Source organism: Centruroides vittatus, unplaced genomic scaffold, assembly GCF_030686945.1.
Source record: "Centruroides vittatus isolate TY-2023 unplaced genomic scaffold, ASM3068694v2 contig_392, whole genome shotgun sequence".
Taxonomy (NCBI): Eukaryota; Metazoa; Arthropoda; class Arachnida; order Scorpiones; family Buthidae; genus Centruroides; species Centruroides vittatus.
In genome coordinates this window covers 1252660-1277111 of record NW_027122208.1, presented here as the reverse complement: position 1 = coordinate 1277111, position 24452 = coordinate 1252660, and the positions used below count along the sequence as shown (strand labels likewise).

The window sequence follows — 24452 nt, the reverse complement described above, 5'->3', positions numbered from 1 at the left end:
CACAATTAAAAAAAACTGATGTTATCTCACAAGTGCTGTACAATAAATTCCATCTTTCTCGTATTTTCTATAACCAAACCAGCCGTGGACGGTTCTAAAAAAATTAACAATAATTAGTAACAGACTAAATTTAGCGTTAAACGATAAAGGCAATGGACGCAATTGAGCCCTCTGAAGGATTGACTCAAACGTTACACCGTAAAAACACAATTACTACGGTGTGCACCTTTACAATTTCCGGGGAAATACCATCCCTTAATTAATTATACTAAGAAATAAAGCGTAGCAAGGGGTACCGAATGTTCGTTAATTTAAGCTTCCCCTTGGCATATCGCCCATGTATTGCGTTGCTTATCGATAGATTGGACGACATCCCACTGGGAGAATAGATCATCCACTAGGTACTACGATTTTAATCGCACTATTGTATAGTAATAAAGTATATCAGAAGGACGAACTATATCTCATCTTGTAATCCTAGCTCGAAGCAACAGCGAAATACACAATAAAAGTTTCATTGTTTTATACTTGGATCATTCGTAATAAGTATGCAAATTGGTACTCGGATGAGAGCAAAATACAGCTGCTATGTCGATCAACGAAGACTAGAGGATTTTCTTACAATACTTTTTCACGGAAGTGCTTGTTATGTTTTTGTGTTTATAATATGCCAAGATTCTCATTTTTCCAACAGTGACCTTGACTCGCTCTCTCTCCGGCCATCTTACCGCCCATCCTACGAGCAGAAACAGCTTATGGAATATTGGTATACAGCTGATAGGATCATCCTATTTGCGCAGCTATTCTGCCGGTGTCTACCAGCAGGATAGCCTGCCGTCCGTTCTATCGTTATCCCGTGAATCACGATCAAATGTTTAATAGGATACGAAAACGCAAGGCCCGGCGTTTTCGGCGCCGGGAGGACATTCTATGGTAAACTGGTTCCTGTTTAGGTGTTAGACACGCAAAGAAAACTTCGAAAACGCTATTAAACGGACCCGTTGGTGAGACGCGAACCCAAGACCAACTACCAGTTATCCATTCGACCATTGGTGGGCATCTTTTTGTTTATAACAGAAAATGCAAATACTGCACATTTGAAATGGATTTTTCGTTTATAGTGACAGTGTATTAGACTCAAATATATATATATATATATGTATATTTATTTAAATTTAAATTATGGAATTTGCTTTTGGAATAAAGAATTTAATCACTCTGCCATTCAGTTAAGTCCCTTGGTACTTGATGGTCGTCGCTAAAAAATTAAAATAGCAAATAATAACAGTTGAGATATTTGCATTGACAAATTGTTTTATTTACTTTATATTGTTGTTAAAAGTCTTTCCGTCCTGTGGGTACGAAGAAGACCCCTTTTTAGAGAGGTATCTCTACTATGGGTATCCTTTACCACCCAGGCCCACAATGAGCCTTGTGGAGGCCGAGTGGTGAGGGATGAGACACGAAATTTCCGGACGGACCACCCCGAAAAACTCCTGGAGATTTACAGTATTTCTACCTCGTTCCCGTATTGCGTGTGGATTTGTACAATACGAAACGCCAATGTTCACTGGACAACGGTCCATTCAATTTATGCGGTTCGTTCACTCATCGCGATAATTTTTCAAAAATATGTGAACACTTATAAGAAATTAAATTAGAAGACTGGAAATTAATAGTAAACAGCAACGAGTTAAAAAGAAAGTCACTGTGAATAACATCAATGGGATTGCCACAAAACACCTCCGAAAACATTGGAAAATGATTTCTAAATATTACTTTTTCTTTAATTCTTTCTACCCCGTGGGTACTAACAGCGCTTTTTTTTAGCAAGCCCATTATGGGTTCAACCAGGCCCACAATGCAAACTGTGGGCTTGGCCGAACTCATAATGGGCTTGGGTAAGACGGGGTGAGAGACGGGGCCCGATATATACGGACGGACCACCTCCGAAAAATTCCTAGGGATTTTTCGACCCGTCCAGATTCGATTCCGGTTCGCCCAGAGTGGTAGGATACCATCCGGCCGCTTTCTAATATTTCTAAATATGTCACAGTTTACGAATTCAAACCATTATTAGTCTTTTTTTTTTATATGAAACGAATTGTATCATTAAGAGATCTTAATACCCATGGGGCTCTTTCTGCCCTATGGGTATTAAGAAGATCTCTTTTAGCAAGCCTGTTATGGGTTCGGCACTCCTAGAATGGGGCATCCGGGTAGCGAAGGAAAGAGTCAGACATATCCGGATGGTAGTCCATCCGGATATGTCTGACTCTTAAAAATTCCTGAGGTATTTTTGACCCGTCCGGATGCGATTCCGGGTCCCTCAAAGCGTCAGGCTGCCATTTCGACCGCTCGGCCATCCGGCCGTCTCTCACAGTTGGGTAGACGAGTGACGAGGGACGTGGCCCGACATATTCAAACAGGCCATCCCCGGAATATTCCTACGGTTTTTCGACCCATTCAGATTCGATTACGCGATCCACAGAGCGGTAGAGTACCGCCTTAACCACTGGCCATTTAGTCATCAAATGATTTGCTTACGTTTGCCTCGGCCACCGGATAGTCAAGGCGATATTTAGGACCTATCACTTTGAGGACACGGTTCGAATCCGAGCAAGTAATCCCAGAAATTATTCACGAGTGATACGTCACTACTGCCTCGCCAACCGGCCGCGCCATTCGGACCCGGTCGAACCCACGATAGGCCCGAAGCTTCTTCGCAGCTGAAAAGACGGAACGAGTCAATAAATAAATAATTTCGCTTTGCCAACTAGACGTATTATATTAAACGAAAAACGAGCTATTTTATTAAATAACCATTTAATAAATGTAAATTTTTTAAAACGTCGTATTTAAAAAAAAAATTATCAATCATTAAGAAGAAATATTTACTTGTACATATTAGGTTCTATTAGAGGTGACGAGTGCGATTCAGAAGTGAACGATAGATAGCGCGACGTATTCCCTTACGTGGCTCTTAGACTGAACGTAAGAGAAGAGGTAATGAAATGTTTAGTTTTAATTACGTTTATTTCTTTAAATATACGAAATAATTCATTTTAATTTTATGGAAACGTTCAATGAATAGTGGTAAAAATCTGCGAAATGAGCGAAACGTTTATTATTGGGTTCTCGCCATGTAAAGTAGTATGGGTGCATTTGTCATCCTTTCTTTTTTATTTACAAATTAAAAATATCCTCAGTTGTTAATTATATAATTGTTAACTCTTGGCAAGAGATTCACTTTCACGCAAACACATTTTATGTTTCGTTTGACTGATTTTATAATTAATAACCTCAATGAAAAATACAAATCATATATTACCATATTTACAAATTTCGTTAGTCTTGTAATCCAAAATAACATATTTTCGCCAAACCTATTCAAAAGTTCTCTCTGTTATCTGTCGATTATCCGTCGGTAGATTACGACGATTTGGCCGTACTTTCCCGCAACGTCGTCTAAAAGTTAAGCCGGTACTACAAAAATATGCCGATCTACAAAAAAGTTGAATGTGAAATAGCGAAGAGGAATAAATTTAATGTATTTAAAATGTCGTCGTTATCTAAATGGAACGGTGCGTTGCCACGGAAATTGTTACGCCGGTGCGACCCGTTCGACGTACGCGTCGGGCCGACGCGTACGTCGAACGGAGAGACTCGCGGCGCCGCGTTACCCGTCCTCGGCGGGAAAGAGTATCTTTTAAAGCTCTTTCTGCTCCGGGGGGCCCCGGGAGACCTTTTCGACCGGCCCTCCGGAATTCGGACCCGGCGTCCGGGGCCGGATCCTCGCCCGTCCGGACGGTCTCCCTCCGAGATTCCCCGGGTTTTTCGGCTGTCGGATTCGGTCTCGGGACGGACGGCGGGATGCCGCCCCGGCCGGACGGGAAGAGTTCGGGGACTCCGCCGCGGCCTCTCTCGACCTTTTCCGGTCCGTCCCGTCCCTTTCGAGAAGACGGAAAATTTCGCCTTCTCCCGACGTCCGCGAGTCGAAAACGACGGTCGTCGTCGAATGAATGGTTTTTGCGGTTGCTTCGTCGTCGATTTTTAATTACCGATCTACCGATTAAAGTACCGCGTCGATTATTTCGGTAACGTAGACGTTAAGTTAATCGATAGAAAAGAAAGATAAATTAAAAGTAAACGAACTTAGAATTTTAGAAATGCATAAAATATTATAATTTGTAAAAACGTTCGGTTATCGGCTTTTATGGACTCGAGTCTACGAAATTTTGAATTTGCTACGTGCAAAATTTTTTGTACGGATCCCTGTTTGGAAAACGTCGGTTTAGAACCTTGTCTTAATCTTCCAAAGTTATTTTAAGCCGGTCGGATATTTCGCCGGAAACGTTACCGTAATAAAAGAAATATTTTAGTAAACGAAATAATCTCTTACCCGAATTAAATAGCTATTTTATCGACCCGATTTTGGGTTTTACGAGTTTTATTGTCTATTTGACGACGGTAAATGCTCGTTAATAAGTAACGCTTGAATAAATGTACTAAAAAGTATATTATTTTCAAACTTAAATTCACTTTTTAAGAGTTAGTTAATTATTTTTAACTTTACCGTAATATTTTGGCCAATTTTATTACATTATTAATATAATATAATAAATATAATGACAAAATAATAATAAAATTTATGAAAACTGTCTTTTGTTAAACAGTATTAAAATACAAAATATTCTTTAGTTTTTGCTGATAGTAGTTTATTTTGTTAGACAAAATGTTGGGGTACTTAAATAATTTCTTGAAGTGATATTTATCCCATTTGAATTTTCAGTGTAATATTTATCATTTTACAACTCATATTTGGAAGTTGACATAAATTAATTATTTGTTCAGTGAATGTAATATCTACAATATAAGAAAAAATATGTGGTAATGCTTATCAATTATAGAAACCTAATTTATAACTCTGATTAGATTAGATAATTATATTTAAATTTTATATAGATATTATTTTAACTATTTCAAAAACAACATTTGTTTTAATTACTTTGAATGTTTATTTGTAATTAGAAGTGAACACACAAAAAAAAGGAAATTATATATGTTAAAATTTTATATGAACTAATGTATTTTTAAATTCTAATTTTTTTTCTTATTACTATGCACATACTTTGCTTCCAATCTAACTATGAATCTTTACAATGCTAGAATAATTGGCATTTATTGCAATAAGCATTAACATATATTCGTTATAACACTATTTATAGATCAATTTTTATAAAAAAAAATATTTAGAATTATTTTAAACAAAAACTTAGAAACATAATCAAACAATTGTCTTAAATAATTAAGCTATAACTCCACTAATTTAATGATTAATACTAAGTAATTTACTACTAGATATAGGTGCCATCTCTTAACTAAATTAATAATTAATAATTTATTAAACAATTTAGAACCGTCCGGAAGAAAATACCCGACTCGGGGCGGACTCGAACCTGCAACCTCCGCTTGCCGTCCGGATCCCGAGCTAGCCTTTGCTTCCGGCCGTATTTAAATTTAGATATAACCTTACGTGATTAATTACGGCACCCGGCCGAGGACGACTCCCGTGCCCGCGGCCTAAGTGCGACTCCGCGACGGCACTCGGCCGGCCACTTTTCTTCCGGACGATTCTAAATTATTAAAATTATAATTATTAATTTAGTTAAGAGATGATGCCTAACATCTACCTCTAATAGCAAATTACTTAGTATTAATCATTAAATTAATGGAGTTATAGTCCAATTATTTAAGGCGATTGTTTGATTATGTTTTTAAGTTTTTGTTTTTTGAAAATATTTCTAAAATTTGAAAGTTTGAAATAAACAATTACTATAAATATTACATTTCAATTATGTTTTCAGCCTAATATAATTATGGCAACATATCAAGATTATATTCAGCAAAATGAAGATCAAAATGGAATCCGATTTAGTTGGAATGCTTGGCCTTCTAGTAGATTAGAAACTACGCGCCTTGTTGTTCCATTAGGTTGTTTGTTTACACCTCTGAAAGAACGATTGGATTTTCCGCCAATCCACTATGATCCGGTTCTTTGTACACGTCCAACATGCAAAGCCATTTTGAATCCACTCTGGTACATGTTAACATTATTACTATATTTTAAAATTATTTATATTTGCTTATTTTTTAAATATTTTTATAGCCAAGTGGACTACAGAGCAAAATTGTGGGTTTGCAACTTCTGCTTTCAGCGCAATGCTGTAAGAATTACTTTTATTTTGATTTAAAATTATTTCAAATATTATGGTAATCTTGGTGAGTTTTAACAATAATTTCAATTTACAGTTTCCACCTCAATATGCAGCAATATCTGAACATCATCAGCCTGCAGAATTAATACCACAGTTTGCAACAATAGAATATACCATAACTGTAAGTTTACATTTAAACTTAAATTCTAAAATTATTTTTGAGTATTAATATTTGCTATATATAGTACACATTGCAAATAATTTTTCTTTTTTTCAAAACAAACTTGAATACAATTTTATAAATTATTTTCACAAAATATATACAGTGGTGCCTTGAATAACGGATGCTGCGAACAATGGACTTTCTGGTTTGGCTGTTACGTGACTCGAGCAACGGACTGGCTGCAAACAACGGACTTTCCGGCATAATTGGTGACTGCTCCATGGGGTGCGTTCTTTAATAGCGGTCGCTCTGTGTCTTTGCTACTACGGAGTGCGCTGCTGTTTGTAGGCATTTAGGAACGACTGACAAAAGTCAGTCGTTCCTAAATGCCTACAAACAGCAAAAGAAAGAAAGATGGCGGCGCCCACACTATCGATAGTATCGCGATGGAGGAATCTATAATTCTAAAATATGAGCTTTTAAAGGCAAAAGAAGGGTCCCAATTGTAAAATTTAACCATAAAATGGATTATTTGTTGAAAGAGCATTCAAAATAGCCACGAAAAAAATTAGAATGCCGGCTACCATTCGAAAAAAATTCGTAAAGACACTTGCATCACCGTGTGCACTAACTTGCACTTTCACAATTTCTAAATTTTCATTCATAAAACCACATAATGGACCCGGAAACGAAACTGTCTGAGCCACGGAGGACGCCATGTTGCTTTCCACCGTAAACTACTGTTACAAGCAGCCGTTTTTTCCGTTCGACGGCGCGCACTCCGTCGGAATTTAGGAACGTGTTCTGCAGGAATTTTTAAACAGATGTTGCTTGCGCAGAGTTACGCAGAGGAATAAAAGAACGCACCCCATGCTCATTTTTTTATGATACAGTACGGTTATTTTATGCTGCCGAACAAATTAGATGTTTTAACATGTATTTCTATGGGAAAATGCATTTCGTATAACGGACGTTTCACTTAACGGACGTGCACCTGGAACGGATTAAGTACGTTATACGAGGCACCACCGTACAGTATATATGTATTACATATGATGTGAAGAAACTTATAATGATAAAAATAAAATTAATTTTTAAAAATACTCAAATTCAAAACATTTACTATCACATTCAAGTGAATTTATTTAAAATATAAAACTATAAGAGAAATTAACATGTTATATTTAAAGGACAATCATGCCACAGGTCATAGGTTGACACACTGATATTCTTTATTCTATGTCTCGTTCATAATTTACAGACTCCTGAATTTGCATAAATTGATCTGTCCTGTACAACGCAATTTCCTACAACGTGAAACGTATTCCCCGCATTATACGGGAGTCTACTGTATTAATGTATAGTATATAGTTCATAAAAATAAAAATCGCATAAGAACTAACTTATCGTTTGAAGACCTTTCTATCAGATTGATTAATAAAAAAGGTAAATAATATATAATTTTAATTACAGAAACTGTTTTCAATATTTTGTAATATTTTCTATTTAGAGAAAACCAATATAATACATGTAAACTGTGATTTACATGGTACAAGACATGGACTGAAAGTCTTGAGCCAAATTAAATTATGTGAATAGTATGACATCAAATGGTGTTTGTGGTAATAAATACATACTACATAAATTTACTTTTTGACATAACTGTTAAACAGGCCACACATTTAGTCATAAAATGCAATAAAAGTCCATTTTATTACTGTTAAGATGCAGGTTGGTCAGATAAAAAAACTCTTGACAGTATGATCTTCATCAAACTAACCTGCAGATTGTTTTTAGTGGACCAAACAGAATGAAGTCTGACAGGATGAGACCAGGACTGTACAAAGGACAAGACAACTCCTCTCAACCCAGCATCTTAGTTGTGGCCTGCTGTGTGAGGAAGCACATTGTTGTGTTATAGGATGACTCAGTTCCTTCGACAATTGCACCTAATGGGAGGAATTGATAATTTTGCTTTGGGAAGAAAACTAATGACAGGTTGCTGGCAAAATGAAATGACAATGTCATTCATTTTTCCACCATGAAAGTGGAAATGTGCATTTGCTGTCAAGTCTGTTGCAAATGGCCAATAAATGTGTGTGTTGTACACTTGGTTTTTGCTATTAATTCAAATATCTGAAAGCATAGACCAGGGATGGGCAACCTTTTTCTACGTAAGGGCCGCATTTCAAAACTTTTGAAGTGACGCGGGCCGCACACAAGAGAAAAGAGGGGGGAACTGTCGGTAAATCACAATTCTTTATTCATATATAATTATAAATTAGCATAGGTATACTTAATATAGCTTCTGGCACCGATCTAAACGTAATATATCGGAAATATTTGGTTAAATATCAGTCACTGCTAGTTTTAAATTAGTTTCGATGTGTCTGTTAGCCGGTTTCTTGTTTTAATTTTTACTAAATTCATTGCGAAAAAACTTTTCACAAATATAAGTTGTAGAAAATAACGTTTGAATTTTTGTCGAATATCTCATTAAGCTGGGAAATTGATATATTTATTCATACTTTATGCCACGCGGGCCGCAAAAAATATTACTGCGGGCCGCATGCGGGCCGCGGGTTGCTCATCCCTGGCATAGACCGTAGTTCAGAAATTTCAGTATATGCTTCGTAGATTGGTTCTATGTTAGTCAAGACTAATATTTTTATGGGAAATCGAGATATGTTCTAAGTTTTTGATACGAAATGAACAAAAATGAAATTTTATTCTTTATCTTTGCTTGTGAAGTCATAGTGCAAAATAGATATTTCCATCTTGTTGAGTGCTTAAGATGAAAGTAGCAGCATGATAATATCAAAATAACTCATATAAGTCTAAACATTAATTTTAGCAATAAAAATACTTAATTTTAAATAAAATACAGAATATTTTAAAATACCATGCAGAATTGAAACAGTGCCTTAAAACAAAATTTTGTCACATTTTTCTAACTATGTTAAATTGAATTTATGCAATCCAAATACAATGTAAATCAAGGGCTCTTATATCATGAGTCAATAATGTTAATTTTTTTTTAGAGAGCGACATGTCTTCCTCCAATATTCTTGTTTGTAATTGACACATGTACTGATGATGATGAGTTAAATGCATTAAAGGTTAGTAAATTGTCTTGATATTAATATTTATTTTATTAAAATATCTAATATTTAAAGAAATAGTAGTTGTGATATTAATTAATAATAAAATTTTTCAGTAAAAAAGTGAAAAATTATATTTTAGGAATCTCTCCAAATGTCTCTCTCATTATTGCCACCAAATGCATTAATTGGATTAATTACATTTGGAAGGATGGTTCAAGTTCATGAACTAGGATGCGAAGGTTGTTCAAAAAGTTATGTTTTTAGAGGCACCAAAGATCTAACAGCTAAACAGATTCAGGTATTTTTTAATTGATATATTTTATCATAAATAACTATACAAAAAATTTATTTCAGGAGTTCAAAATTCTTATCTTAGGAAACATTTTTAGTTACATTCTCACCATCTTCATGTTTACTAAACTTAAAAAATACACCTAAAGTTTTGTGAAATGTTATGTTCTTGGTTAATTGTTGCATTAAGTGTGAAATTATACATAAAATAAAGCAGAGATAATGATAATGTAAGAAAAGAATATGAATGTTATGAAATATTGCATATATTGAATGCGATGCTAAATGGAAGCTTTAAAATATTAAAGTGTAGAGAGACAAAAAATGCCAAAATGCATATCCTTTCTATATGAAAGAATACATATTGAGTAAATCCCAAGAAAAACTATTACATAAGTTTTAGTAAACATACACAAGAAGAGAAAAAGGAAGTAATGAAAAAACAGTCATCTTTAGCTTGCTTAGTTTATAAATAAAGAGATTGAGTAATTTACTAGAAAAGAGGTTCTTTTTTAGAATAAACATTTTTAGGTTAATAATTCAAATAACATTTATTGGCATATTGGACTAATTCTTAAAGTAAAATAAATTACCGTATTTACTCACATATAAGACGACCTCGCATATAGGATGAAGTGTGACTTTAAAGATCAAAATAAAGAAAATTAGATTTATTAATATAATTCTAATTTTATTTTGTTTAATCACAGGTAAAATATCAAATGAATGTAAATTCACACATTGTCCTGCAAAAATTACTAGCATTTTAAATTTCAAGGAAAGATCTTGTAAAATCAACATAATTTGTTCATGTAAAACTTTTTTTGCCAATTTTTAACAGTTGAATCCACTCTCTGTCAATTACACTTATGAGTTTCTCTGAATTCTGATTTCCAAATAATCATCTGTTTTCACATGGGAATGGATTAAAACTTATATTGGGCTCCCATGTGATTTTGGAATTTCAATCTGGAATTCAATTCAAAAGCTTTGCTTTTCCTGTTTCTATTCATCTTTACTCCTGACAGTATACAAGAACAATTCAAATGACCCAGATAAAATACTGTGTTTAAATACAAGAAGGTAAGCATCTGGTAAAAAATGCAAATACAAGGTTCATAAAAATTATTTGCAAAAATGCAAAGAATCTTTTGCTTGTGCATATGAGATGATTTAGGAATTTGAAGCTGTAATAAATGAATCAAAACCTCATCTTATATCCTATAAATACGGTACAGTTTGAAATAATACAGTCTTATAAGTCTTAATAACAACTAATTATTATTATTATACATGAAATAACATTTAGGTTAACATACTTAAATTTATTACTAACTCAAGAAATGAAGTAAAATCAAATTAGAGTGAACAACATTTTACAAGGTGTTTATGTATATTTTTACTATAGGTAACTTTCAGTTGAACTTTTCTAAGAAAACAGTTTTTTCTCATAATGTATCATAAATTTTTATTATAAATTTCTTTTAATTTATCTGCATAAACAAGCCAAATTTTGAGGTGACTTTTCTGTAATGAAGGTACATGAAAAACGAAAGGACTTTAGCAGACTGTTGCCAGTCACTCAAATTAAAGATGATTGATATGTATGCGGTGCCCTTCTATACAATATCACAGAGTATAAAATTTTTGAAGATGTGGGGAGGCTTTGGATTTGCTTCACCTAAGGGAATGTTGTTAGGAATCTTTATGTCCATTACCAGCACTTCAGAAAACTTATCATACTTCTTATCATTTTCTGGCAACTTCAGTGACTTAATTATTTTTAAAAAACTTCAATTTGTATTTATTTAATCAGTTTTTCACATTACACAAGTGACTTGATCAGCTTTTTTTAAAAGTTTTTTTCTTGATGTAATGGGCATAATATAAGGCCTAAGTACTTAACGGACACTTTTTGTGAACTAAAAGTGTACCATTCGCTTCTGTAGTTGTAAATAGAAGCAAATATAACATTTTAAGTTACTGTTTGTTTTCATCCCATGGGTGTAGAGCTGAGAAGAAACATCAAGTAAGAAGAGAAAGTGAGGAATTTGGTTACTTCATTGTTAAGGAGTTTAAGATTAATGATATGGCCTCATAAGCTGTGTTAAAAAATTAATGTTATTGGCATTATATAATCATTTATACAGAGAGCTGTTCCTGTTTGTTTCAAATTATGGTAACTGACTAATAACATTAACTGGAGTAAGTATAAAACTACAGTTGGAGGAAGTTTATTGTCTATAAGATTAAAAAGCCATTATAAAACAAAAAAAAAATGTATGAATTGAAGATTTCTTGATTATAATTATTAATTTATAATTCATCCAGTATTGTTTGTCTATGACCAACTTTAATAAAAACTACCATAATGCCAATTAAATTGTATTACAAGCAAATAACAATTAGAATGATTAACATTAAAAGTACTTGTTAAAATTGATAGTAAGCAATAATTATCAGTTATTGTTATCAGCCACATTTTTCCAGCATGAAAAGCAAGCTTAATAAAATTTATTTACATAAAGCTAACCATAACCAAATTCTGATTACAAAAAGCATACTTTTTTGACATGAATACATCTTTAAATTTGCTTCTGTAGTGGGAAGCAATTCAGAAAACTGATAACAAAATCAGGGGATACAGTTTGGCATTGCAGCTACATATCTATTACCTACATCCAAAATTTAATTATACCACTCGATAGTTAAAGGATCAAAGAATTCATTATGTTGAGTGGGGACTGTGACGCATTGTGCACAGTGGAGGAGGAAGCTCCGCCATTTTGGGGTCGTTTCACTGCGTCGCATACTTTCCGTTTAGTATACATTTTGACTTGGAGAAGCTATGACGCTCGTTTGAGTTTCCATTTTACAGCTCTTATCAATATTTATCGATTGCGTACACAAAACATTAGTGTGGAATAGTTATGGTGAATATATATGGTGTTAAAGTTAAAAATTAAGAAAACTTAATACAATGTTGGCCTATACTCATTGAAAAGCCAAATCAAAATATAGAAATCAGTATACGATTGGAAAGGGCTTTTCAAGAACAATCCAGTGATGCCCATAAAACACCATATGCTAGAGTGAAGCAGTGCCGGGAACATAAAACCATCATTAAGATTACCGTATTTTATGGACTATAAGACGCACTTTTTTCTTCGAAAAATTGCCTCCAAAATTCAGCTGCGTCTTATAGTCCGTAGCGTCTTATAGGTATTTTTTTTAAAAAATTGCTTTAAAATTAAGGTGCATCTTATAGTCCATAAAATACGGTATACCCGAATACAAACCAGATCTCACTACACCCATCATGATCGCCGGAGACTTTAATGTTAATGTCTCACAAGATCGCTTATTGCCCGACTTCATGCTCGGCGAGTTTAATTTGTCTTATATTGAAACTCCTCCAACAATGCTAGGCAATACCTGCATTGATTTAATGTTCACCAGAAATCTTGATGTATCCTGTATGCCATTTGTATTGTACTTTTCGTATCACAGACCTATCATTAATAAAATTATAACACACTAATTATTTGTTTACTTGATTTCTTTCCTGAACCCGACGAAAGGAAAATGTTGCCATCATAAATAAAACGTGGAGATCCGAAGGACTTCTTACTGTTAAGGAATGATTGTGGCTACACACCATATTTCCAATATATATTTTGTATAAATTTATATTACTTTAAAATTGTATATTCCCTGTTTCCCTTCTTTCGTTCCTATTTGTCTATTCTTCCTGGAATGTTCTTGTTTAACCCTCTTTCGTTGGTATGTGGATGACTAATCCTTTAGAACAAAAGAGTGGAATGCAACCCCGAGGGCGAGAAGTCAGACACGTGGCTCATTCTGGAGCGGGAACCCGAGGAGGTTAGATGATGAAATTTGGTCTCTCTAGTGTGTTTCAGCTTCATATGTTAGAGACGAGAACTTTGGAAAGAGAGAAAAGAATTGATTGTGAAGAATAGAAAATGTTATCAGCCCTTCAAACTGATTTTAAGAGAGTGATAGAAGTGAAACCATTCGTCGGCCCAGTAAGAAATCTCATTCCACGATATCATTGCAACTAGAACTTTGCACCAGGTTGTGGGTAATCTCTTTTCTGTCCCCTACTCTTATTCTTCAATTTTTCTAATTAATCTTCTTAGTTTACTAGTTATAATTAGTCATAAGCACCTAGCTGTAAGTTATGTATAATTTTTAAACGATTAGACAATTAATTCAGGTAGAGGTCGTTGTACGGAATTTTTGTTGGAAATCGATCTTGTACCATTTTTCATGTGATTACGTGTACATATTATTTGGTGGGAGAGGCGTTAGTTGGCATCCTCAAAGAATCCTGTATTGCATAGAGCGAAATAATAAATTTTATTTTATCTTTATTCCTTTGTTTACGTATCGCACTCATTCTCTTCACAACATATATATAATATGCTCAAAGAAGATATTACTCGTTAACCTACACGTATTCACGTAAAACACACGGCTGTGTCGGGGACACAGCCACACCCCATTTTTTTGTAGTGTATTTTAGCTTGTTTTTTGGGATCTGCTAACTTTGACAACATTATTTCTGATTACAATAAGCAGAGTCTATTGTATAAAGTAAATAGTAATGAATTACTTTTTAGGAAATGTTGGGAATTGGAAAATATCACCATCAGCAACCAATTCAGCAACAGCCACGTGGACCTGGAGGACAACCCGTGCCACCTGCTAATAGGTAAATTTGTTTTTTTTTTGTTCGTTTACATTTTTCTTCTGAAATTTTTAAAATTTATATGTAAATTCATTAGGTTTTTGCAACCTGTTCATAAATGTGATATGAGTTTGACAGATTTGCTTGGAGAATTACAGAGAGATCCTTGGCCTGTAGCATCTGGTAAACGTCCACTGAGATCAACAGGTGTAGCACTATCAATTGCTGTTGGATTGCTAGAGGTTAGCAAAATTAATATTTAATATAATATTACATAATGAAATTTTTATTATTTATAATAAATATAATTTTAGTGTACCTATCCAAATACTGGAGCACGAATTATGTTATTCGTTGGTGGACCATGTACTCAAGGACCAGGAATGGTTGTTGGAGATGAGCTAAAACAAACAATTCGTTCTCATCATGATATTGAAAAGGATAATTGTAAATTTATGAAAAAAGCCATTAAAGTAAATTTTATTATATTACAAAATTAAATATTATAAAGTTTTTTTTTTATGTGAAAAATGTTTAATATTCTTATTTAGCATTTTGAAAGTCTTGCTAGCAGAGCTTCTTCTTCAGGACATATTATTGATATCTATTCTTGTGCTCTTGATCAAACTGGTTTGCATGAAATGAAGTTTTGTCCAAACTTTACTGGGTAAGATTCAAAATAAAATTAAACATTTAGGCTTTTAGACTATATAATATTTTCAGAATATATCAATAATAGTACATACATATATATATATATTATATATATATGTGTGTATGTGCTATGTAGAATTTTCACAGTCAAAATCATCTAGTAATTACTAAAAATATGCTCGTAAGCAAGTTTTTAAACTTTATAGAAAAGTTTTATAATAATATTGATATATTTAAGTAATACACTCAAACCTGTTTTTGTGCGGTCTGTTTTTGTGCGATTTGTTTTGTGTGATTTTTTGTGCGCGGTATGTGAATTTCAATCAAATTGGTAAACTGCACAAAAATAATTGCACAAAACATGTTGCACATATAAAAAATCGCACCAAAAAAGACCGCTCAAAAACAGGTTTGAGTGTAACTTATGTAGTTAATCATTTCTAGAAGTTTTATATAATTGTTTTTTTTTTTTTTTAATTGTTTGAAAATGTATTTCAAATGTTTTTTAAAATTTGTAAAAGCTTTACTAATACATTTGAAATTAATTGGTGTTCAGGAACTCTTATCAACTTGTTAATTATTTTAATTGACAAATTGATTTAATAAAAATAAACAGAATGCCAAGGTTTTGAGGAAATAATTTAAAAAGAGAAACTTTTTTCAGAATTATATAACAAATTAAATTGAATAATATATTTCTGGATGAAAAATAAATTAAATAATAGTGACATAAATTTTAGAAAAATTAAAATATCCTTTATTTCTTTTAACTATTTTACAGTGGTCATATTGTGATGGGTGATTCATTTAATTCGACGTTGTTTAAACAAACATTTCAACGTGTTTTTGCAACAGATTTGAAAGGAGAATTTAAAATGGCTTTTAATGCAATTTTGGAAGTAAAGGTATTTTTTTTTAGTTATTTATATTATAAATATTTTACAGATAAAAGTAATCTTTCACTTTGTAATAATAATTTTATAAAATTATCATTTCAAAACAGACATCTCGTGAACTAAAAGTTTCTGGAGCAATTGGTTCTTGTATATCAATGAATGTAAAGAGCAACAGTGTATCTGATACAGAACTGGGTGTAGGTGGAACATGTCAATGGAAATTCTGTGGTATTAATCCCAGCACGACATTAGCTCTTTTCTTTGAAGTTGTTAATCAGGTATCTATTAACTTAATTGTAATATATTTTCATAGCATTTTCATAGTATACATAATTTTAAAGATATTTTTGAGGCATTCACCTGTCAATCTTGTTTTACAATTAGAATAGAACATGATAAAAACTTTTTCATAAAATCATAAAATCTTTTATTTGATTTTTAATATTCAACTCTTTCAATGCCTAATACAATTTCTCTGTAGTTAACTTGATAAAAAAAAAAATTAAATTTTAAATAGCAACAATTAATTGTATGACATCTAATAAAAATTTTTAATTATTATTTATTCAATAAAACTTACTAGAATCACTCAATTAAATTTGTAAAGCCTCAGTCACTCAGCCAGAATCTTAACTAATTTAATACTATTAGTAAATTTTTAGAGGTAAGACATGAAATATTTCTTAACTGTTCTAAAGTTATTTAACAACTTTTAACACTTAACTGTGCTGGTCCAGTTGACCTAGTTCCTTACCTGTGTGCTGACTGATTTAAGCAATTTTACAGTATATTCTACTGAAAATAAAAAACGATTGATTAAAGCTAGGTAAAAAGTAAAAGCAGTTTCTGATATTGGAAACATTTAACTGTACAATACTCAATTTTGATGCGTGTGGGCTTTATTTTTATGTATTATGTTTAATGTTATTTGGACTTGCTTTGGAGATAAAGATACAATGAAAAAAAAATTATAAACTGCAGTATAGCTTTAAAATTCGTATTTTTATGTATGAAATATATAGTATATTGATGAAGTTATTCATAATAATGATGTACTGTATCAATATTATTATTAGACTTTTTTCTGACTGTAGCTGTTTTTTGTAATTGAGTTGGTTTGGCAAATGTACAGTACATGAGATGGCATTAGCACTATCAGAAATATAGGAATTCAACTTTTGTATTGATAATATCTAAAAAGTATATAAATTATGTAATATCATATAAACTATACAGATTTAAAATAACAACAAAATTACGTGGCTTATTTGTATTTTGTTTCAATCTCAGTTAGGCCTAAATCACAATCATGACATTTTCGTCAGATAAATCAATATAATTGGCACTATGTTTGTTGATTTTTTTTTTATTAATAAATTCAAACAATTATTAGTTAGAACACTAATTCCCCATATCTAAACTTAACTCATATAAAAAAAATAAAACGACTCGATATTTGCTTGCAAAATATGGCAACGAAATTCCGAATCAGACGATGATTGTGGTTGGACAAAATTGCTTATATTTTAAATTTCTGAGTAAATAGTACCCACTATTTATTCAGAAATCTTCAAAAACAGACACCCTAAAATACACAAAGAAATCGTATTTTTATTGTTTAAAATGTAATGTTATGTTTTGAAGCTAGAAATAACGGATATAGCGAGAAATGTAATATTACATTTTTCATTTTTTGCGAAGGAATGCGGAAAATGTAATATTAGGTTTCTAGCACGGTAAATGTTAAAACACCACCTTCAATAAATTATATTTTTTAATGGCAATGCAAAACCATTGGTGATATTGAAAATGTGGGCTAGATACATATTTAGCTATTTGAATTTTGGCAAACCAACTTGGTTCTATTATATCCAAAACCTCATCTATTTCATGAAAAGCATTAGTTTCTTAGTGAAATAGATGAGATTTTGGATGTAATAGAACCAAGTCGGTTTGCCAAGATTCAAGATGTCAAGAATATTTTGACAAATTGCTAAATGTCTATCTAGCCCAAATGTTAAACTTTTTGCATGGAGAGGAGTTAGATGACCATACTTAAAACATGTTTTATTAAATACAATGTAAAAAATGTAAGAAGGAGCTTCTTAATAATTAAATTGATATTTAAATTTACTACACTCAAACCTGTTTTTATGCAGTGAATAGGGACCACATAAAAAAAGTCTCATGTAGAAAATAACTCAAAACCGTACAAAATAACTAGGAATTGCTTTTTTAACTCCTTGGGCCTTTTTCTGCAATCCCTAATGGGGGAAAAAATCCTCTAAGAATTTTATTTTTTATATTAATTAATTATTTCCACTTAAATATGTATCTAACATTAAAAAAATTTGCTGGGAAATAATTCCCACGAAATAAACACCCTCCCAAAAAGTGGTTTTACAGAAGTGGTTTTATTTGATAAATATAGCTGCAGGAAGTGTTATTCTTTCATTTAACAAGGCGTAAAATTTCACACCTGCAGTCTACCATAATATTTCTGATTTTTATGCTATTAAAATACGAGGGGACCAAAAAAAAGGTATGAGAAAAAAATTTTACTGAATAAAAAATGAAAAAACCTGCTGATGTCATAGAAAAAATCAAATAGAGTTTTAAAAAATTTTACAGAAGTCAATTATGTTTCAATTTGATTGAAATTTTCATATACCGCAGAAAAACAAATCGCACAAAAACAGGTTTGAGTGTATAATTATTATTCATTCAACATTTATACAGTTATCACACAGGCATTAATTATGTATAAATACCACTATATTTGCAAGTGCTTTTGATGTGCTATATATATACAGTAGACCCCCCCTATAACACTGGTTCATATAACACAGATTTGTATAACATGACGAAAAAATTGCAATTGTGTTTGTATAATACACTAAAAGAGACTCATATAACACTGTAAAACATCATCGCTGACTCGTGTCCCAACAGGATTGGTCGAATCTGGACCAATAGCGGATATTGTACAAACCGTTGAGTTTAAACGAGCACTGGACCTACTAAAAAACATTTATTATTCAATGGCCATAAAAATTATATTTTTATTAATGATGTCTCCAAAGTTAAGTTATTTTTCTACGAAAAACTTGCTGATCAGGAAACACGCGCCCACCGTTCGATGAGCTGCTCCGCAACGAAAACAAGCTCAAGCAATGGCGTCGTCGAACGGTGCACACTCGGTAAGTAGTCCTACAATTTTTTGTTTATAGCATAGTTTATATGGATTATTCCCAAAAAATTATGCATGATTTGGAAATGTTGAGTCAAATTAGTCTAGAATTGATTAATTTTATGGAAGAAAACCTTTCAAACAGCCATAGCCCTTAAACTGCACACGTGCTGGGCTGTGATTGGCTCATGTATTTAAGTGACTCATACAACATGGAATTTATATAACACGGAACATATCTACCGTGTTATGGGGGGTCTACTGTAAATTGCTGTCCCCAGACAGACACAATTGCAAATAAAATTTTTCAAACAAAAGATTTTGAATTATAACTAATGGCATTAGTCCTTTATAACAAACTAAACTTAGAACAACTAAACGTAAAGAATTTAAATTGACACGTGTGGTGACAATGCGCATGCGCCATAATGTGTTGAATAGGTGCCGAGAAGGAGCTAGAGACAATGTTTTAATCTTTTATAGAAGCTGACCCACGTAGCAGGCAACTCAAGCATAGGGGAGTTGCACAGATTTAGTAAAATGGTAAGGAGAGATTCCCAAACATACACCAGGCTCCTCTGATCGCGATATCTGAGCATAATGACATGATCCCACCGCAGGGTGTGTTGGTGTTGTAACACCATCCTTGTTAGTTCAGTGTCACACCTGCCTGCCCCAATGGAATGTTGGTGTTCGGAGATGCAGCAAGATAACATTCTGGTTGTCGCTCCTATGTAGTGGGTGTGAATACCAGATGTCATGTTTTCCAATGAGATAGAGTATATCCCAGACTTCTCTAGTATAGAAGTAGCATCCCTGTCATTGCATAGTAGCCTTCTGAGATTTGGTCACGGAGTGACCAGCAGAAATAGTGTGTGTTGTCTAAAAATACAGCAAATGTGGGCATTTATACAATTATAATTATTATATTTCAGAGTAGATAACTAATTGCAGTAATTGTAAATAAGTGAAAAATGAGCTTAAAATGGGATAATTTTAGTGAATTTTGCTATGAATTTATCCACTTAAGTCCATTGTCCCAGAGGGCAGTATTACCCACTCTGAAAGCAAGATTGGTCTCCCATCATTAATTTAATTATATAGTAATAGCTATTTTTTGAAGAATAAATTTAGCATGAATGTGTAAACAGTACCATTTTTCTTCTTTAGAATTCTACATTTTTGCCTATTCTGCATATCAGTATTCACAAATAAGTTTTTTTGTAATCTAAAATATTAATATTTTGTCAAACTCTATTCATAATTATATAAACAAAATTTTAAGAAATTCATAATCATTATCATATGAAAAATATTATATAGTATTTGAAGGAACTTCTGAATGCACAGAATAAATAACAATTGTTAACTTTTAAAACTCAATTTATTTTCTTTCATTGATAAGATAAAATCGTTTTTCTTCCATTTTCTTTCATTCTACAGGATAAAAATTTTATAGTTTGAATATTTTATCTTAAAATTCACTGCTCATTCAAAGAAAGAAAAATCCTAGAATGAAATATCATGTATTTCTCTTCAGGAATTTTTTACAAAGATTATATATTCATTTATAGACTACAGTGGAACCTCGCTTAATGAGCACCTCACACAACGAGTATTTCGCATAACAAGCAAAACAAATTGTAAAAATTTGCCTCGCTTAACGAGTGATGAGAGATGAAGTCCCGAATTATGCACATGTGGCATGCTCCATCAGTCTGTGTTTAGCACGCCTTCTGCTAGCATCTTAGTGTCGCTTATGATCACATATTTTTCCAAACTTGTGTTCACACATATTACTTATAAACATCAACAACCATAGCCCGTTATATAATAAATACGCCAAACGATATGCCAAATTCTTGGTCGTTAAATTTAATGACCGATTCCAAATTAAATTTTAGAAATGTCTGAATTAAAAATGAACTATTTATAATCATTAAATTTAATACGAGATGGAAACATAGCTTCCTACGGCTAGTCAAATTAATTAATTTCTAATATTTAATTATAGCATTTACATGACCCAAGAATTTGGCATATCATTTGGAGTGTTTATAAAACATATTAGCTGTGATTTTTTTTAGATAAACACTTACTCGAAAACCTTTTAAACGTGCAGCCAAATTTATTAACTACAAACATTTTCAGTCTTGTTAAAAGACCTTTCTCAAGAAAAATATTGCAAAATTCGAAGACTTAGTACGAATACGAAAATGAAAAAGCTTTAGAACGTTTTTGAATGATATTCTGTTGCAAAATTAATTGCGTCATCTTAATAAATAGCTAATATTACAATATGCGCGCAAAATAGAGAAAAAAAAAATAAAGAAAAGAAAGAAAAAATAAGAATAAAAAATAAAAATAATGGTAAACATCGGAATTAGAGTGAAAAAATATACAAAACAAAGATTCTTGAAATATAACGTATAACCAAGTGAAGGCCTATATAAAGTAATAAGGTTAAAAGCCTTTGCGCTGTCTGTTTTAAAGAAGATTGTATTCTGTACTTTCGGTTTCTTCCATTTACATGGGTTTAAATTAAGCTTGAACGCCAAGCCTCAGAAACTTTAGTGGACTCCCGGAAGTTGATGGAGAGACCTTTATGGTTTGCTGTACAGATCTGCCATGCCTCTGCATAGTGGTGGTGCCTAATGTCCCAAACTACTTGTAAAAGCCTGGCTTGGTTCCATTCTGCTTTGACCTCTTGGGGGTCGGCCAACACGTAGGTGGCCAGCACTGTTCATGGTTGTTCACTTCTTACGTTTCTTTGGTGTTCTGCTATCCTGTCCTTGATAGATCTTCCTGTGGCTCCAATTTATTTTGTCACTGTGTGTCCGTAATGGGGATTTCATAGACCCTAGTGTTTCTGTCAGCCTTGTCTTTATCAGATCTTAAGAGCTGGTAGATGGTAGGGTTCCTTTTAAATACGATTCTTTTGTTTGTGGCTTTTCCGATACGTCTAAAGATGTTACACGGTGATGCCCTATATTCCATTGCCTTAAACCCCTCAGTAACGGGTGGAATACTTTTTGTGCGGATTGTCTTGCTTTGGCGGATAATTGCGTTAATATTAACCCTGTAATTCTTGGCTAATTTTTATATATAATTCAGCTCATCTATTCTGTCCTTGGTGGTGTTACAATGCAAATAGGCTCTTTTGATGAGTGCACGGAAGGCTGCGAGTTTATATGCAGGGGGGTCGTGGAAGATCCAGGGAATAAATATAGGGTTGTAGGTGGGTTTCCTATACACCTTAGTACAGAAGTGTCCTTGGTTGTCAATTTGTATGGATAGGTCCAAGAAATGTATCATCTTATCATTTTCTTGCTCGAGTTCTATTTCTAGGCCGAATCTGTTATCATTTATGTCCTTAATAAAGTGCTGTATGTTGGGTATAGCTTTCCAGAATATAACTATGTCGTCCATGTATTGAGCGTACGTTAGCATTTGCTTTTTGTATTTAGGCAACACTGCATTCTCTAGTGTTGTTAGTAGCATCTCACATAGTGAACCAGCAAGTGGGCTGCCTATGGCTACTTCTTTTTGTTGCATGTAAGTAATGCCTTTGAAGTTAAATATCGATGAAAAAACAGTGAGGTGTGCTAAACTCTAAGATATGTTTTCTTTTCTTTTCTGGGGACTTGATCTTGCTAAATAGGATATCCGTTAGATGACAGAAGCATGGCTCCAGTTTAACGGACAGGTATAGCGCTTTCAAGTCTAACACCATCATATATTTAACTTCATGAGTGAAAACATTTGAAGTTAATAAATTTGGCTGCACGTTTAAAAGGTTTTCGAGTAAGTGTTTATCTATTGAGTAATATGCAGTCTCGGAAGAATTGTGAGTTTTTTTTGTTTCTGCAAATCGAATTCTCATTCCAGGATGGTTCATTCACGCTAGAAGAAAAGATGATGATGATTCAAACTCCTTAACAGTGTATATTATACAATTTTTTTAAATAAACGTTATACATAAAGCATTTGAGCATTTTTTTGGCATAGAACACATTATCATATTTTACATTAATTTCTATGGGAAAAATTGTTTTGCTTAACGAGTGTTTTGCATTACGAGTAAGGCTCTGGAACAAATTATGCTCGTTAAGCGAGATTCCACTGTATTAATGTTCAAAAAGTTAATCTAGCCAAAAACTAAAAATTGCTAGTTATTTAATTTCAAGCTTTTATTCTTTGTTTTGTCTTAAATTAATATATTTAAATAGCATACCTAGATATAAAAAAAAATTCTGGAATATTACTATCAATCTTAGTAAGACAAGATGCAAAAATGTAGAAACCAACTTTAAATTACTGGAAATTAGACTTAATATGAAAATTATCACCTTTAATTGTCCAGCACAAATGTTTTAACAAAAATAAAAACGTTTTCGATCGTTTTCAACGGTCATCTTCAGTTACAACTCAAATTAAAAAAAAACGATAAAATAGAATTAAATACGAAAATAATAAAATGCGCATGCGCAACTATAAATATATCGCGTATGATGCCTAATATACAGAATAAATGAATAAAATTATGTAAGCAAAAATACGTGGCCGCATCTCTTGTATGTTGTTATTGTTTATCTTTATAAAACGATTTCCATGCGGTTGATAAAGAATCCGCGTCTCTATGATTGATACATCCTGTTTTTTCTTGGGCTTTATATATTTCTAGCTTTTCTAGATGTTTGATTGTATGTCTATTGTTCGTCGGCTTGATGACGGAAGCTTGGTCCCACAATACCTCAATATCTTGTTGCTTGGCGTATGAAGCTAGAACCGTACTGTCCAGATTCTTATTAATCGAGTACTGGTGTTCTTTGATTCTTTGCTCTAAGTGCCGTAAAGTAGCTCCCACATAAACAATATCCAAATTAAATCGTTGGTCCTTTATTGGTATGGAGTAAACCCCTGTTAAAGAGTTCCGATCTTCTCTCTTCTTGTCATTCCTTAACAATTTGTAAACTGTCGGATTACGTCGGTAAACGATACGTATATTATTGGCCCTAGCAATTTCGTTTATCATCTTGTTCAAGAAGGGATAATAATTGATTACCATCTTCTGTTTACCGTTATCTGCGGGAGAGTGATTACTTCGATTCTGGAACGTTGTGATAAGTTTTTCTACTATATTTCTCTGGTAACCTTGTTGTGTTGCTATTTCGAGTATGTAATCCTATCTTTAACACATATGTTGTGTGCTATATTGAGGATTA

At 32.8% G+C, this 24452-nt stretch overlaps 1 protein-coding gene across 2 annotated transcripts in view; it reads left to right on the top strand.

Annotated features, from left to right (window-relative positions):
• Window positions 1-2930: 2930 nt before the first annotated feature.
• Sec23 (transport protein Sec23) overlaps window positions 2931-24452 on the top strand; it is a 36726-nt gene continuing 15204 nt past the window's right edge. For both annotated transcript variants that reach the window (XM_067271165.1, XM_067271164.1), the window contains exons 1-12: window positions 2931-3006; window positions 5868-6100; window positions 6170-6227; window positions 6313-6399; window positions 9423-9500; window positions 9625-9783; window positions 14420-14511; window positions 14585-14729; window positions 14802-14960; window positions 15039-15154; window positions 15923-16046; window positions 16145-16315. In XM_067271165.1, the coding sequence (XP_067127266.1) occupies window positions 5880-6100; window positions 6170-6227; window positions 6313-6399; window positions 9423-9500; window positions 9625-9783; window positions 14420-14511; window positions 14585-14729; window positions 14802-14960; window positions 15039-15154; window positions 15923-16046; window positions 16145-16315 (1410 nt within the window). In that variant the 5' untranslated portion in view covers window positions 2931-3006; window positions 5868-5879. The remainder of the gene's footprint in view (window positions 3007-5867; window positions 6101-6169; window positions 6228-6312; window positions 6400-9422; window positions 9501-9624; window positions 9784-14419; window positions 14512-14584; window positions 14730-14801; window positions 14961-15038; window positions 15155-15922; window positions 16047-16144; window positions 16316-24452) is intronic.